We start from the raw sequence: 18,530 nt of genomic DNA, 5'->3' as shown, positions 1-18,530 counted from the left end.
TAGAGCATTCCCCTCGAGGGAGCATCCCAGGGAGCCTCTGAAATGGGTAGTATTGCTGGGCAGACTAGGAACCTCAGACTCACAGACGTTTCACAGCTTGAGGATATTGTTAATAACTGTCCAAGCCCAGCTCAGATTCGGTTTGTCTGACCCGTTTGTTGTACATGTGCGGTTTCCAACAGCTCCTTCCCTCCTTAGTCTTAACCCCACTGATCTGACCTTCCTTAGTCTCATCTAGTAGAGTTACAGAGCTGGAAATTAAGATAACTGTACATCAAACTCTTCCTCAGAACTGCAGGGGGTATCCTGGAAAGGAGGGAAGGGCTCTAGGACCTATACTTTGTTTTTAACTCAGTGCCTCCTATGTGTCTTCGCAGTACCAGGCACCACTGAGAGATACCAGAAAATATCTGCGTTGTAGCTTCTGGCATAAAGAAACTCCAGGACCTAATTAGGAAAACAAGTTTCATTAATTTTACTAATGATGCGCTCCATCCCTCCATCCCAGGGCTTCTCACACTTGAGCGTGCACACGAATCATCTGAGAATCGTGTTAAAAAGCAGGTTCTGCTTCAGTGGGTAGAGATGGACCCTGAAGGTCTACAGTTCTAACAAGCTCCCAGGTGCTGCTGATGCCGCTGGTCCCCAGACCGCACTTTAACAGTGAGGGTCTGGTTATTGCATGGCAGAGGAAGTCTAAAAAGGACATCAGTTCAGGTTGCTGCTGTTGGCTCTGTGCTGCAACAGGCTTTGGGGAGGCCAAGAGGCATTTCTAGAGAGCCAGGCAGTGGGCAAAGCAGTATGTAGGCAGAATCCAATGACTTCTGCATCAGCCAGTCCTGAACCCAAATCTTGACTTCACTGTCACCACCTATGTAGGCTCAGACAATACTGGTCCTACGGCAGGACATAAAAAGTGATTGCCAGGGGGTGGGCATAGCTCAATAGTAGAGTGCACACTTAGCATGCATGAGGTCCTGGGTTTAATCCCCAGTAACTCCATTAAAGTGAATAAATAAATAAATTTTTTAATTAAAAAAAAGTGATCGGCTAACTGGAATGAGATGCTTGATTTCCACAGGAATCATAGAAATACAAAACAAAAATCAATGAAATGATCACTGGTCACCCACTAGTTTGGCAGAAATTAAAAGATGGATAACAACCAGAGCTGGCAAAGGTGTGAAGAAATGGGCATTCTCATAAAATGTTCATTGGCGTATAGATTACAGAGCTTCTGCAGGGGAGTTTCATTCAACAGCTAACATTTAGTGAGCACCTATCTTATGCCAGACTGCTGTGGGCACCAGGAATCCAGCAGTGAACAGAGCAGACAAAGCCCTTGGTCTCAGGGAGCTTATAGTATCAAATTTTGAAATATGCATAATCTTGCCCCAGAATTTTATGCTAGGTGTCTATCCTAGGGAAATGCTCAAAATGTCCACAAAGCATATATATGTACAAAAATGTCTGCTGCAGGACTGTTTGTAAACACTAAACCACTGGGGGAAATCTCAATGTCCCGCAATAGGAAAACGGCTGAAGGCACTGCAATGTCGTGCAGCCAGTGAAAGAGTGAACTAGATTTACATGTACTGACATGAACAGGTCTCCAAGTACCTTACTGGATGACAAGGACATTTTTCAGAAAAATACATACAACAATCTTTATGTTTGCATATGAACATCCATATATGTGTAAACGTGCAGAAAGCGGTCTGGAAGGACAGAAAGCAAACCATGAAAGCAGGGAGGGGAGTGATATTAGTGAAAGGTGACGAAGAAGAAGATCTCTAATATTCAACTTCATGTATTTCTTTACTATTTGAATTTTTCAAGAATGCATTTATAACTACTCATAATACTCTTAACTTAATTTAAAAAGTTTGATTTAGTAAAGACTTGATCGTAGAATGCAATTTGAAGGGGGAAGAAAAAAGCTATAAACTACAATTCTCTGTGACTACTGCTATTTTTTCCCTAATAGATGCAGTTGAAGGTGGTAACACAAAATAGCATCTCAGGCCAAACTAATGACCAAAGCATTCTAGCCATGGGTCTCCAACAGAGACCCAAAACACATAGTGATGTCCTCTTTGGCTGGAGAACCATGTAAGAGGAAGGGGCAGGGCTTACAGGGCTGAGCCAGGAAGATGCTGGTGACAGTGGCTTCATGTCCAGGGACCTTTAAGAAGGGCACTGACAAACTGGAGTATATCCAAAGAAGGAAGGCTGGGAGGAGCAAGTTGAAGAAAATGCGAATGTTTGAATGTTTGCAGTGGAGACAGGGCATTGCAGTGAAAGAAACAACAGTTCCCCTCCAAGTCTTTGATGAGCTATATAAAGGAGAACAAAGCAGGACTGCCCCGAGGACTCTTCAGTTCTTATAGAACTGAAATCACACCATGCAGAGCTCCGGGAAGCCTTGCGCTGATTACTTTCACTGACTCGGGTTTTGCTTTCCTCTGAAGTTATGGAAATATTTGCGATCATAAGAATCTAATTTAAAAAAAATCATAGCATGTGTTACATAAATTTGAGTATTTGACAAAGGATGAAACACTTCAATAAGCTCCATCTAAAACTTAGTGCTGTGTTTGCTTGATGTTTCCTATTCAGAATGACATTTTGCTCGGAAAACATGAATGATCCACAACTTCACCCAGCCCAGGAGAAAACCTTTGTGAGATGTGAAGCAAACTCTAAAAAACTGAAGCGAAAGATCAGATGAGCTTTAACGAAGACCCAGTGTGAAGAAGAAATGATTTCATTCCTCATCTGGAACGGTTGTCTTGTTTGGAAACCAAAGTTATACAAAGAATTTTGCAAAAAGCCTAGAGTTTAGATTTAAAGGATAGTACACATCACTATTATAAACCGAGCTTTTTAAAACAATGTTATATAACTCTATTCAAATATTAGTGTAACCAAAAAAAAAATCTCCCAATTTTATGTCTGATTAAATGGTAATATATGCAAATAAGTACAAATGTGAGAGCCATTTTAGATCTGTTGTTCTAATTTAAAATGGCTTTTACAATTAAGTCAGATTTCCCATAATTCCTTGCTAGTTTGTTCTGATCATGCTGGAAAAATACTTTATTACATAACTTGCATTTCCATAAAGTGAGATTTCAATTAATCACAGCTGTGTGTCCCAAAGCACACACCCTTTAAGACAATTCAGCTCACCGAAGGAAGGAAAAAGTCTGCTTACACTAACAGATGCCATCATAAAAATCATACAATTATTTCACTGAACCAAACTAATAGTAGACTTCTCCCAAAACCACTAATGATAACCACAAAAGCCGCATAGTTGGTCATGTTAATAATCAAATTACTGTTTAAGTGCAATTTTCCTCTTTTACTAATGCTTGCCACAAAAGCTAATGGAAAACTTGGGAAATCTCAAAACTTAGATATCAAGTCTCAAACTGTCTAATAAGTGAAATAATGATGTTTTGACCAGCAAACTCCATTGAAGAGCATGTAAGGAAATACTAGATATGGTCATCACTTACATCTGTGTTTCAAGTAATTCAGAGAGGAGGAGCACGCTATGCACACTCAGCAAACTCACTTGACATGCACACAAGCTCAGCTCTACACGGCTCCTAATTCTCAACTTCTTCACCCGAGCAGAGGTTGTGGAAACAAAAATATCGAAGAGATGTCTGCCTCTGATGTAATCAATTTAAGATCATCTTGCATGATTCACTTTCATTTCTCTTGGAAAGACCCACAACACTGAAGGATATGGGGGAGGGGGAGGAAGGACAGCTGGGTCAATGTTGTGCTGTGTCCTGGATGCTCATCTTGCCTGCAAAAGTATCTGACCACACTTTCAGGTATTGTGTATGTGTGTCTATAAATTACAGACATTAAAATGAACCGTATTTCCCATTACATCTAAAATACTAAGATTCACAATAAAACCATGTTTGTGTTAGATTGGCATGTTTGATCATTATCCAGAAGGAATTTAAAATATCACTTTTTAAAAATACTCTTTGCTTCTATGCCCTTATGGAATCTATGCACGTATTGAAGAATATTCCTATCAGCCTTGAAACCATCACAAGGAGAAACAGCTCAAATATCCAGCCGTACAATGCATAAGTGAACTGTGGTATATTCTTATGAAAGGTTGTTAAACAGAGATTTAAAAAAAAATTAAAAAATGAACCAAAGCCACACACGTAACAAGAATAGGGCTGAGTCCAGAGTGAGACAGCGAGGCATCCTAGGGACAGAACTGAAGGCGGCATTCCTGGATTGTGCATTTGCACAAAGACACAAAATGTATGTGTGGTATGATGCAAGGAAAACTAAGTTATACTGTGAGGGGTGGACAGATAGGTGGTAAAATCCTAAGTAATAAGATCCCTAGCAGAATAGTGAGGTTGTGGGAATCCAGGAAGCAGGAAGTGCACACCAGCGGTCCAGACGCCAGCAACATCGTACTTGTCACTCCGGGTGGTGCTTCCACAGGTGTTCATTTTTATAACCATTCCTTAAACTGTACATATTTGATGCACTCACTTTTAGTATGAATGTCACATTTCACAATACAAAAAAAAAAAAAAACCAAGAAAATCACGGTCAGAGTTAAAACCAGCATATTTCCATAGTGTGATGCATTCCAATATTAATAGGGTTCCACACAAAATATAATTAGAAATTATTTCATCTTCAGTAGGAAAACTTGAAGTGGCACAGGACGTCATAACATTTGGGGCAGAGAAATCAACATGCAACCCACATGACAAATGGTTAACGGGAACATCTGAGACTCCTTTTGGCATGGATTATTTTCATTTGGGAAGATGTGTTCATGACATCACATTTTTCTGAAGTTCATCTTAGGAGGGAAGTCAAATAGGGAAACTGAATAATGCAGCCACATCTGTTCATTGCACATGCAAAATGCTGGCTGGTATGCTGATTATACACACCTCTCTGCAAAGACTCTGTATTTATGAGCCCACTCAGGAAAGATAACACCGGCAGCTTGCCTTTCAGGCAAAAGCCTGTTTGTGCTTTTACTTGTAAGCGAGCACAAGGAAAAGAAACGGAGCTTCGATTACACCGCAGCTGGGCTCTTTGAGGGGCCCGAAGTCACAGAGGAGGAAACAAGCACTCTATTCAACACTAAAATGAATGCACTCTCCTCCAGAGTGAAGCTGGCTGTCCTCAGCGTTCACCTTGGTAATGCTGCCGCAAACGCAAGCTTTGGTACCAGTTACACGTCTCTGGGGTGGCCAAGCGAGTGCAATGCCTGTTTTACCACAGAGCCCAAAAAGTCAGGTGGATGGGAAATAGACAAGCCGGAGGAAGGCTGAAGAAGGCGATCCCAAGAGTCACCAACTACCTGCTCACCGTATCTCACACCACACACTTTTCCTTGACTTCTATTGTGATGAACAACACTCCCAACACATCTCATTCCTTCTACTGGGGCAGGCTGCCCCCAAATATGTCACAGAGGCATACTGATTGTTCTGAATTAAAGTTGCTGAAGAAACAGCCAGTGCAAGAGAGATACTCTGCCCCGCCTTCCTGTCTCTCTTAAAACAAGAAATAACTGACTCTCCTTTCTGACTCCCTGAAGGCAGGAAATACATCTCTCCTGTGAAAGGTACACTCGCTGACCTGCAGGCAGTAGGACATCCTGATTCCCAGTGAAAGGGAACTGGGGCTGCGAAACCCATATAAACAAACCTTGTTACTTCTTTAACTTACTGCCCCAAGTCCAAATTCTGTTTAGATTCTTCGCTGATTGAGCACCCAAAACCTCTTTGTCCTGTCAATTCCTCACAAACATGTTGTCTCTTTATCTAAAAAGTATAAAAGCTGCCTGCTTTGGCCATTTCGTAGGTCCTATTTTTACAAGATCTCCGTGCGCACGCATTGAATTTTTCTCTCCTGTTAATTTGTTGTGTGTCGACCTTGTTACTAGTTCAGCCACAAGAACTGCAGATGGTTTGGGGCGGGGAGGAGTTCCCCCTCCCGACACTTCCCATCTCTGCCTTTCCTTATACCTTCTTCCCCTTTGTCTTTCCCTCAGAGTTTCCCTGCCCAACAGCATCTCACTTCACCGGTGACTTCCCAGCTCAGCCCAGTCCCCAGGGATCTCTCTCCCCTGAACGCCTGGCTGTAAGGGAAACGGTTCACCAGGCCCTCGGTTATTGGCGCCCTGCTGACTTCCCTCCTCCCTCCGCTCCTCCTTCCCTCCTCTCTGCTCCTGGCCCTCTACTCAGCCTGCCACGGCAGGCTGCGCTCCTCAGGTCCAGGCCTCCTTCTCTGCTCACTCAGTTGGGGCCAGCTCCCCACTCCTGGGGCCTCATTTATGACCCATGCAGGCCCAACGACACATTAGAGCTGCAATGTGGGCCCCTGAGCAGCAGGCACTCCCCACTCCCAGCGGTTCCCCCTTTGCTGTCTCACAAGCTCAGTGTTCAGAGCTGAGCCCAGTGGCCTCCCTGCTGTCCCCCCACACAACCTGCCCCTCCCTGCGCTGCCTGTTCTGTGTCTCAGTGAATGTCATCACCAACCCCCCAAGTTGCTGACACCAGACACCACTGACGGGCCATCTATAGTGTTTCCTCCTCTTTGGCCCCTCACAACCGTACAATCACCAAATCCTATGAATTCTACCCGTACTTCCTGAATCTCTCCAGCTCCATCTCTCTGCCTCCACTGCCATCATCCGAGCGCAAGCCGCCACACTCTTACCTGGATGTTTGCCACGACTCTGCAGCTCTTCCCTCGGCATCCACATCCACTCCTCTTTCAATCCATTCTCATCACGGCAGCCAGAGTGATCATAACACAATGCTTTTTTTCACATTTTGTGCAGGACAAAAGCTTTCCAGGTAATATCCTAATATGCGATACATTTGAGAACCATGGGCCCAGACACCTGGGCCATCTTGCAGTTCCCTGAAAGGTACAAAGCTCTTCTGTCTCTGGCCCTGTTGCTTACACCTTCTCCTCTTCTCCCAGCTTCTTCCCGTGCTTCCAGTCCCAATTTAGGTGTTATTGCTTCAGGGGTAATTTAACAAAGGTTATCCCACCCAAATGTCTATCAATTCCCCCGCAATACACATGCTTAACATCTCTTACTTCTGGTAAAATTATTTGTGCCCATGCAGTGTGGAACCATATTGGAACAAAACAAAAAATCAGTAACACTGATGCTGTTTTTATATAAAAATATTGATATATTAATCATAGATTTCTGCATTGATTTTGATTTTTTTAATATTGCATTAAAATATTATCTTGATAGCTGTTTTTGGAGCTGCCTTAAATTGTACAACCAAGGCAAGTGCCTCAGTCCCCAAACCCTAGTCCTCTCAATTTGTGGGACTATTTATTTATATTTTCCAACTCTTTGCTAAAAACTTTGCTCTGTGCATCTATACTCCTCTTGAGTTCTCTGAACATCTTCGCCACCATTACTTTAAACTCTTTCTCAGATAAATTGCCTACCTCCTCATCACTTATTTCTCCTTCTGGGATTTTATCTTGTGCCTTGGCCTTGTGCCTGTCTTTCTACGTGTTTGTGGATTCCTTCCACAGGCTTTGGGATTGTTGTTTTCTTACTTCTGATACCTGCCTCTGGTGGACGAGGCTGGACTAGAGGCTTATGCAGGTTTCCTGGCAGGAAGAGCTGCTGCCTGCCCACTGCTGGGTGAAGCTTGGTCCTGGATCTCTGGTAGGTAGGGCTGTGTCTAGAGGCCTTTGTGGCTCAGGAAGTCTGCTGATGGGTGGGGCTGTGTTCCCACTCTGTATGTTTGGCCTGAGGCTTCCCTGCAGGCTGTTGGGTGGGGCTGGGTCTTAGTGCTAAGGACCCAATCAAGATGTCAGCCTCTAGGAAAGTTCATGTAGCTGAACATTCCTGGAATGTCTGCCCCCAAGTTTAAGTCCCCTGGCTGAGCTGCAGCCGTCCCCCACATCCCCAGGAGATCTTCCAAAACCAGCAGGCAGGTCTGGCCCAGGTTCCTATGAAATCACTGCCTCTGTCCTTGGACCTGGTGCACGTGAGGTTCTGTGTGCGCTTCCCAACTGAATGAAGTCTCTGTTTCCCCCAGTCCCGTGAGGCTCCCAGAGCCAAGCCCCACTGACCTTCAAAACCAGATGTCCTGAGGTGTCCTCCTCCCAGTGCCAGAACCTTGAGCTGAGGAGCCTGAAGTGGGCCTCAGAACTCACTCCTGTGGGAGGGCCTCTGCGATGTAACTATTCTTCAGCTTGTGGGTCGCCCACGGGGGGATGGGGCCCAATTATATCGTGAGCACGCCCCTCCTACTGTCCTGCTGTGGTTCCTCTTTATATGTCCAGTTGCAGAACATCTTTTTTTGCTAGGTTCCAGTCTTTTTTTCCGTGGCTGTTCAGCAGTCAGTTGTCGTTTCGTTGTCGTCGCGAGGAGCTGCGAGCTCCTGGTGCTAGCGCTCCGCCATCTTGGCCGGAACTCCGCGGGACTATTTAACGTCCACCGGGAGCACTGCGCGTGCAGCGCTGTGAAGTCGGGGAGCTTCTAGCTGCTCACTGCGTTAACCTAAGCACCCAGCCCACTGCGGCAGATTTAGCATCCTGTAAATATGTGTTGAATTGGCAAGTGACAGTCATCCTTTTATACTTATGTCTTCTCTCTCCAATTAGATTATAAGCTCCAACTACTGGATCTGTTCAAGATAGAGTTCACTGCTTCCTCATTCCGTGCAAAAACAGCCAGATTGCTGTAGGGGTTGGCTTCCCTTCCCCCCCAAGGACACCCTCATCCTTTCATGCCATCTAGCGTCCTCTCTTCCTGGTTTGGCATCTGTTTCAGGTTTCATTAAAAGCCTTTGTGTTCCTTGACTATATTTTTGCTTTTCAAATTAGGCCTATCACCAAAAGGACTTGCTAGAGGCTTAGAGCTATCCTCGTACCAAATAAGTTAGAGTTGGGGGTGAACATGGGGGGGTCATCCAGAGCAGTGCTTCTCAAACTGCAGCGTGCACAGGGGCCTTGTCAAGTGCCATTTTGACCCAGGAGGTCCTCCGTGGGGCTCGAGAGCCTGCATTTCTGGCAAGCTCCCAGGTGATGGCATTGCTGGTGCCACCACTGCTGGTCCCCAGGCCATGCTGTGAGGAGCATGGGTGGAGGTCAGTGTTTCCCACCCTTCTCTGATGACATGCATCACCTGAGCCCTAATGAAAATACGTCTTTCCAGACCCATCCCCTGGAGATTCTCATTCAGTGGGTCAAGGACAGATCCTAGAGACTTTTTTTACTTTTCCCAAGTACCCTGGGTAAATCTTCTCATCAAAAAATTTGGCATGACACTGACCTGGACCAAAACCTTCCTCTCAAGGGAACATCACACCTGTGGCCGAGGACCTTCAGTGAAGGGAGGTCCCTACCTTTGCAGAGAGGAATCTGCCAGGGCATAACCTCCCCTCCTTAGTTTCTTGCCTGGACACCCCAGAGACCAAATTCAGGCCTCAAACAGCTGAAGACAGTCTGGATGAGACTGTGAGCTCCTTGAGGGAAGAAGTAATGTGTTCTTGGGTTTTGTTCATGGGATTGTTTTAAATTTCTCATTTTTGAGATGTTTTACAAAAGTGTCAACACAACATGTGAAACAATGCAAAGATGTGTAAAGAGAAAGCTAGTCATCTCCCTGCATTCTCCTCCCACACAATCCCAGTGAGCTCCGGAGAGGATGGTAACAGCTGCTACATTATTCCTTTAAACATCCACAAGCATTTATACACACTCAGGGCTTTGTGGTTTTCACCAAAGTAGAATCACACTATATAGATTCCTCTGCAACTTAGTTCATGATATGTCATTAATATCCCTGTAAGTCAGGAGAGTTGGATCCTTTTTCTAATTTCTGTAGAACTAGAATTAAACCTGCTGGAGGGGTTAGTGCAATATTTTCCCTACTTGGGCCAGTGCCTGGTCTCCTGACCCACATAAACAACTAGGGGTGTCACTGAAATTTTTCTACGGTCATACACCTGAACATACATACACATTCTCATATAAAGGAAAGTTGTCACTATTTCACAAAAATGTAGTTATATTATACATTCTTTTTAGCAAACTGATTTTCTTACTCAATGGTACCTCCTGAAATCTTTCCAGGTCAATTAGTATAGCTCTCAATATTTTTTATGACTGCATAATATTCTACATTGTAGAGGTGTCTTGAAATATTCAATTAGTCTCATAGTGATGTACCTTTACTTTGCTTTCAACTTTTTGGCCCTCTGAAAAAGGCTGTATTTAATGTGTGTGTGTATATATATATATATAATGTGTGTATAGATACACACACACACACACACACACACACACACACACACTCACACTCATTTGTGGGAAATATTTCTAGCACTGGAAGTGCCAGGTCAAATGATTTCTTTTTTTCAACATAATGGATGTTGCCATATGGCTTTCCTGAAACATTACAACAATTTGCAGTTCCACCTTAATCTATGAGTAACTAGTCTCCTCTCTCCACTTCCTTCCAGGAAGAAATACTTATTGCTTGCTTTAGTGTTTGCTAGTCTGATGAATGTAAGTGATAACCTCATTGTGACTACTTACATTTCCCTACCTACTACTGAGTCTCAGAATCTTACCATAGTTTTACTGAATTTGCTTTTCTGTGAACTGATTTTTCAAGTCCCATTTTCCATTGTCAGTTTATAAGAACTACACATTTTATGAAACTTTATTAACACTTTATCTTTCGGCTTTTTCACAAATATTTTTTCCAGAACTGTGCCTCCATTGATTTTAATTATACTATTATTTGCTATACAGTAGTATATAATTTTTTTAGGTCAAAAAAGCCTAACATTTCTTTCATAACATATGGATTTCCTGACTTGGTGACAGTCTCTCTCATCACTGAATTGCAGATTGCACAAAATGAAGATTTTCTTCTGAGATTTGAATTTGTTTTTCTACCTTAAGGCTTTCGTCAATCTGAAATTTATTTTTGTATATGGTTTGAGACAGACTGTCAAGTTTATTTTCTTCTATATGGATAAAAGTGGTTGCTGAAATTCAGGGAATGCCTAAGTAATACCTGGTTTTCTTCTTTAGTTTATTCATAAAATTAATTATGTTGACAAATTTCCTGATACTGATTCACACCTGCATTCTTGGAATAAACCCTCCTTGGTTACAACATATTTTTTCATAACATTGTTGGATTTTACTTGCTAAAATGTTATTTATAAGTTTGCCTTTATTTTCATAAGAGAAACCGATCCACACCTTTTTGGGCTCTAATATTTTTACCCTTTGATATTCCACCGCTTTTATCTATGGCCTTGAATAGTTTATATAATATTGTAATGATCTTTGTATTTTTTTAATTAGAGAAACACTCAGCTGTGAAACCATCTGGTCCTTGTGCTTTTGCATATAGTATGCTTAGGTCTTCAGCTTTTACTTGTTTGTTGCATATAACATTTATTAAAATTACTTTTGTGAAATACCTTCAAGCAAAAGAGGTACAAAGTTACTCACAATAATGAGTAAATGAAGGCGTAACATTAAAGCGCAAGAAAAATCCCAAACTAAACTCTGAAATTCTAATAATTCTGCTTGAGGTAACTGAGCAAATGCGCACATCTTCCATGGAAAATAAGATTAAGCCACAGGAATGGTATGTAGGGCTCTGTCCAACATTAAATTTAGATACAGTTCACCAAAGCTGAGGGGGAAAGAGAAACCAGCAGACGATAAAGTTAAAAAGTTTAGTTTACTGTCGAAAGAAACTATGTTGGAGAATGGTATATTTCTCCCAATTCCTAGAGATACTCTTCCTAAGAGTATATTTCAATACTGTATTTTTAGGAAGTACATTTGGAGTAACCCTAAGTTCTTACCATTCCTGGGGAACCGGTGAGTTCATTCATTGCGTGGGTGATGCTCTTTGTGTTTGTGTCCTACCCTATATTCTGAAATTGTAAATGGAATAAGAGGTACACTGAGTCTTACTGCTCGTTTTGTATTTATCCAGCAATGAAATACAACAACATGTGATGTGTGTAGGCCCATAAAATAGACCCGTCTATTTAGGAATACAAAGTAAGGTAAGGAATCGAATGCACTTAAAAAAAAAAATTCTTAAAAGGAAATACTTAACGGGCTGTAAGTTATTTCTGTGAGATCTTTTCTGACTCTACTGTCTTCCAGTCTGGAGTAAAATTAGTAAAATTAAACAACCACAATAACAAGCATAAATTACATCTGGCTTTTTATGAGTTTCGTTAATTTTAAAAACAAAAAGAAAGAAATAAAGGACAATGGTTTTTTTTTCTCCCTAAGAAGGAAGCTTTCACTTCCATAGTCAAGGCCAGGACTAGAGTGAGGCAAGCAAGCCACCTCCAACACAAAACCCAAGGAGACAAGACAGTGCAAGCGCCAGCCCTCGCTAGTGTGACCCTGAGAGTGAGCGCTGCCTTACGAGCGAGCGGGGCGCCCAGGCTGCCCGGGCGGGCGGGCACTTGCATGATCTTGTCTTCTTGTCCTGGGCACCTCACTTGCCTCTCCGTAGTCCCAACTTTATGTTGAATCCTTCCTCTTATTTTCTTTCGCTTAATTTTGTTCTTTTCAAATAATTTGTTGCATGGAAAACAAGTTTTTTTTTTTATTTTTAGATGTTCTTTGATGATAATCATATATATGTTTATAAATTTTCCTCTGAGTACAGATTTTGATGGGAAGCACACCCCTTTTAATGCTTTATACAGTTTTCAGTTTTAGCTCTATTTTCCTCTTTGCTCCAAAATTCCAGGAACTGTTCCTTTATTTATAAATAGGCTATTCTAGACACTTCTAAATTATTTCTAATCTTATTAGATGCAGCTACAAAAAAAAAATCTCTCACTTTTAAATTTGGTAAGACTCTGGGATCAAGCACATAATCAATCTTTATTATATTCTAATGGATGTATCAACAATTCTATTTTTTTTCACTTGAGGGATGTTAGATTGTCCATTTATCTATTAAATTGAGTATGTTGAATGTATTATTCAATTTTTCTATATCTTTTTTTGTGTGTTAGATTTGATTATTAAAAATGTTTTGAAATCTACAAAACTTTTATCAAGTTGTCTTTACATTTACCTTGTATGGCATATATAGGATTGCTAATGCTAATTCTGCACATGTGCTTTACATTGTTACATAATATCCCTCTTATAAAGCTTTTACTTTAAATTCCTCCTTGTCTATTAACTTTGCTATTTCTATTTTCTTTTTTATTATATTTGCTTGGCATCTTTGTCCATCCCTTTACTTTCAACTTTTCTTTACACTTTGTTTCTTTACATTTTTGTTTTAGATATTTTTCTTCTATATGTTGTATGGTGGCTGATTTATATTTCCAGCTCAATCTAAGGATCTCTGTCTTTTAGTGGGGAAAACCCAGTCCCTTCACATTTAGCATGATTGGATTCCTCCTCCTATCTTATTTTACTTAGTTATTGGCTTACTTTACTTATTTCCTAGTTTTAATTGTATTTATTTTTGCAGATTGATCACATTGATATTATTTCCCTTTCCATCTTGTTAACATCATTTTTCTTGTGGATTTTCGTTCTATTTCCTGCTACTTTTCCTTTCCTGTTGCTCATAATCAGATAACTATTCCTTTACCATTGTCTGAAAACCAGACATAAATTTCTCCCACCAAAATACTCTCTTCCTCCACTGCTTCCACTCCAAATTTTATAATAGTTTCACACCCCGCCCCCCCATCAGTTCCACAGCCACTCCCCAGATGAGACCTTTGGAACAATTCTTTCCACCCACCCCTGATGCCTGGATTTGCTGAGATTCACTTATTAGTTTTAGTTCCAGGTTGTTTTTAGAAGAGTTGTCAAGGCAGATGGTGATGTGATCAACTCAGGAAAAGAACAGACTTTTATGGAGTGGAAGCCCAGCCACACTCCACAGTCAGAAAGCTGAGTATCTGAGCTTTGAGTATCCATCCGGTTGCTGGTAATACACCCTGATTCGGGTTATGATTCCTCTTACCATTCTCCTAAGACGTTATGTTCTCCTGGCCCTTCTCCACTCTTCTGGATTCTTTGAGTTTATTTGGTCACTAAGTGAAAGAAGCTAATAACATATTCTTGGGTTATTTTTGCAAGATTGGGAGAACTAAAGGTATAGGAGGTCTGCCTATGTCAATTTCCAGAGTCCCTTTCTCCTGTTGGTCAGCAGGTTGCTACACTGTAGTGTTCAGTGTTGTAGATAAGCAGTCCAGTGCTAGGGTGATCCTCTCTCCTTTAGGAGTAACTTCTGCTTTGTGGAAACTTGTAAGATTTTCCTCTATTCTCGTAGCTCAGAGAAACAATATGACTAGGAGTTTTGTTTTGTTTTTTGTATCATCAGTCCTTCCTGGAACTCTGGGACATGTGAATCTCTCTTCAGCTAAGAAACTTTCCTTATAATACTGAGTGCCTCTTCTATTGTATCCCCCACCCCCTTCTCCATTTTTATCCATCTCCTGATTTCTCTCTCTTTGTATTTTTGCACTGTGCTTTGAGGCGTCTCTCTCTCTTAGCTTCCAGGATACTAATGTAGACATCAACAGTGACCACTTTCTCCTTCAGTTCATCTCCCGAAATTCTTACATCAAAATCTTTTTTGGTCTCAGAAAATCAGTTTGTGTGTGTGTGTGTGTGTTTACGCACGCGCGTGCTGCAATTAAATCTCTTTAAGTTTTCTTATTCTTCTGGTTCAAGTTATCTATGCCAGCAGCTATTTCTGTACTGAAGGTTCTGCTTGTAACTCTTCTCCCTGGCTGCTGGGCTGTGTGAGGAAGCTTCTTTTCCTTCGTTTGCTCACGGGGGCTCTGTCCCCAGGTATTGGAGTGTCTTAAGTGGAGCATTCCCGAAGCAGTGGAAGGAACGGTAGTCTCAGCCTCCCCTGGCCCAAGCTCAGCAGCAGAGGGTTTGCCAGTTCTCTGCTGAGGCACGAGGAGGAAGCCCTTCCTAGTCGTCTCACCTCTCCCAGGGATGGAGGCAGCTCACCCAATCTGTCCAGCTCCTCGGGAACCAGGGGCACTAGGTACACTCACGAGGACTGTCCCCCTGGTCCTCCCTCTGTCAGGGTTCTGAAGCCTCGCCAACATCCCAGGCACCGTCTGCCGCCTGGAGGCCCCAGCAGCTGCTTTTTTCCGGAGAGGCAGGTGGGTTAAACTGCAAGTAGAAAAGAGGCACAATGTGTTTGAGCTGAGAATCTTTCTGGAACCTCTTATTATTCCTTGTTCCGCGCGTCTCAGAGCTTCCTCACTTCTTACTTTCACATTCCAAAGCGTTCAATAAATAACAATAAATGCCATCACCCCTACCATAAATATTCTCTGGTGCAGCTTCCAGACATTACGATGCTTTTGGAAGCTAACTCAAACTGGCTTAAATAAAAAAATATTTTTAAAAATCTCACAAAAAAGCAAGTCCCCAGGTAAGGTGGGCTTCAGGGAAGGTTGATTCAGCACTCAGTAGGATAAACGGCTTTTTGATTTTGTGGTTATTCTTTTTCCCTCTGCTCTGCCATCCTTGATGTTGGCTTCATCCTCAGGCTGACAGCAAGTTGGATGTTGCAATTTCAGGCAACACACTAAGACATGACAACATTCAGAGAAAGAAAAGTGGAAACGCCCTCATATCTTACTGGCCAGATTGGGTTACATGCCCACTCCTAAATTTGGTGAGGGTGACGGGATTACACCAAAAACCAGTCATCCCTAACCACAGGGCTGTTTGAGGAGAAGATGATTAAATCAAGGAACACCTGCTCCGAGCTAAATGTTCTCAGCTCAATAAGCAGTTTTTCACATGAAAACAAGACTAGTTGGCATTTGAGTGCTCGCCATATGCAAGGTGCCTTACAAACATGCTCATTTAATCCTCATCACAGTCCCCTGAGGTGGTTAATATTCTTATCCTTGTTTCACAGATGAGGGACCTAGAGCTTAACTAACTTTAACAAGGTCACACAATTAATGAGCCATCGTTTCCCTCCTTATAGATTCTATATGTCTATGAATGCAGCCTAGCATTGCAGTCAGCGACAGAAAACGTCCTTTACATAGTAATTCCCTTGGACCCCACGTGAGAGCTATAATTAGATACTCTGCTTTCAGACACTGTCCTTCATACTATGGAGCCTGGTAACCAGCTCATGGTGCAAAACCATCCATGGCGGACCACCAGCTGTCCTCTCTCTGTCGCAGCTGGGACTGTGCAGGGCTGTTTGGCTATGCCTTGGAGTTTCACCTTTGTTTTATTATGCAACAAGCTCAGGAATCCTCTTATAAAACAAGCCTCAAGATCTTATTATGATAGCCTGAGCTCTACACATTAAACACTCGTGGCTTGTGCATTCATTTTGTATGTTCCCTTAGAAACTAACAAGCATCTGGGAAGTCAAGCAAGTATTTCACACCCCTGTCTACACATGTAACTCTTTGTACTCAGGGCTTGGCTGTGTACGTGTGTGTGTCCAATTAAGTGTTTTCCCATTATAAAAGCAATGGGCACTCACAGAACATAAGAACCTATCAGGGCACACAACATTGTAAAATGATTATAAATCAATAAAAAAATTTTAAAAATAAATAAATAAAATAACTGTTCAACAACAATAACAACAAAAGAACCTAGCAGGGGAAAGACACCTCCAGTTCTACTCCCCAGCTCTCCTCCCACCTGCAAGATAATCACTGTTACTATGGGTGTATTTCTATAGACTCTTTCCGCGATGCATTTATTTTTCTTTAATTTTAATTTTTTACTATGGTAATATTCAAATACACACAAAAATAAAAATATTGTAAAAGCCCAATGTTCCCATTACCCAACTCCAACAATCAACAAGGACAATGTGTTGTAACATAGTTGACATCACACTATCTGCAGTAATTTTTGAAATTACTATAAAAAGAATCTGAGATCATAAAAAATTCAAACACTATGGAAGGATAAAAAGCAAAAATTAAAAATCCTCTTCCTCTCCTAAGACCCTTCATTCCAGTGCTAAGAAATAATTTAACAGTTTTTAATGTATTAATCTAGACATTTTCTATACATAAATTACATATTTTTACAAACTTTGAAAATTTTGCACACAAGGAATCAGACCATACATATTTATTATTACTTGCTTTTTCCACTTACTGTATGTTGGAGGTCTTCAGAAGTAGACACCTAGGAGTGGCCTGCATTCTTCAACAGCTTCAGTGTTCCCCTGGAAAGCAAACTTCACCCAGGAACATGGGAAGGGTGAAAGCTAGTTGATCTGGAAGATATGCAAATCCCATCTCCAAAGCCAGAGGTTTACAAAGTGGGTTGTGTACACACCAAGGTGTGTGCAAAATGACCCACTGGAATGTGGAAAGAAATACTGTAGCGTCCATTAAGTTTTAATGCATGCTTTTAAATTTTTGCATATTTTAAAACAGTAATAATGTAATAATATTTGCATTATTTATAAGTATTTCCATATTAGGAATGTGTACTCAAGATTTCTAAGTATGGGGTACAAGATCAACAGAGTTGGAAACCATGTTCCCAAGCAGCTGTTTTAATGAGTGCCACAGAAGGCAGCGGTGCCTGGAAGTCTGAAAGAGCAGGCTAAGGGCCTGACCTCTGAATCTCTGCAACCAGTGGTCCCTCAGTGCCATGTGTTTTAACAGACGGGAAACTCTAAGCCCAGGGAGAACTCCTTTGGTAAGGAGAACCTATCCCTGCTGGGCATCCTGCAAAGGTACCCACCATCTAAGCAGCAATGCACAGTGTTTTTACAGAACCCAGACTCTCAGGTGAGGGGAAGGTGGGAGCGTTTCTGGGTTTCGGAGCACTGTGTACTATAAAAAGACCCTGTTCGTCAGAGATCACAATTAGTGTTAGTTTATTTGATGCTCTTAAGTACCTCATTTTAAAAAATCAATCAATAATCAAAAACCTGTTTGAATTTTACTCAGCATTTTCATTTGACCCTGGAATCCATATCCCCTCTCAACTTTTTATTTTTTCTGAGTATTTGTTTAAAAACCTATGGAACTAGAATTTTGTGGGAGAACTTTGTAGGAAAAAAATGTGGCTCTGGACATCTGCTGCAGGAAAGCACTTACATTTACAGCACAAACATTTACAAAATGTTTTAACGTCTACCTTTTATTATGAAAGAGTCAAATAGAAAATACCGTAGATGATTTAGCTAAAGAAAACACTTGTCCACACACACAAAGAAGCTAGGGCCTCCCCATTTAATTTCTAATTTGAGCTTTGTGAATCCATTTCTTCTTCTGCCAAGAGTTATAATTTGTTGCTTATACGCTCCAAAGCTAAGCTGTGCTTTCTCCATTTGTGCAAAACGTGGTGGGTACATTTTATATTCTATAAATACAAATGCATATTAGATTTTGAGAGAAAAATTCTCTCTAGGGGAGAGAGGAGGAGGCTGTGACGCTAGGGAATTTAGAATCAGAGACGTTAAAAGT

General features: G+C 41.6%; 1 protein-coding gene across 1 annotated transcript in view; it reads left to right on the top strand.

The window, feature by feature from the left end:
- Positions 1–2,775, top strand: part of LIPC (lipase C, hepatic type) — a 150,118-nt gene extending 147,343 nt beyond the window's left edge. Inside the window, exon 11 of the mRNA XM_010979945.3 lies at positions 2,620–2,775. Coding sequence (XP_010978247.1) covers positions 2,620–2,731 — 112 coding nt within the window. The 3' untranslated portion in view covers positions 2,732–2,775. The remainder of the gene's footprint in view (positions 1–2,619) is intronic.
- Positions 2,776–18,530: the final 15,755 nt, after the last annotated feature.

The sequence above is a fragment of the Camelus dromedarius genome, chromosome 5 (genome assembly GCF_036321535.1).
Source record: "Camelus dromedarius isolate mCamDro1 chromosome 5, mCamDro1.pat, whole genome shotgun sequence".
Lineage (NCBI taxonomy): Eukaryota > Metazoa > Chordata > Mammalia > Artiodactyla > Camelidae > Camelus > Camelus dromedarius.
Note: the sequence above shows the minus strand (reverse complement) of the source record. Positions and strands in the feature narration are given on the sequence as shown.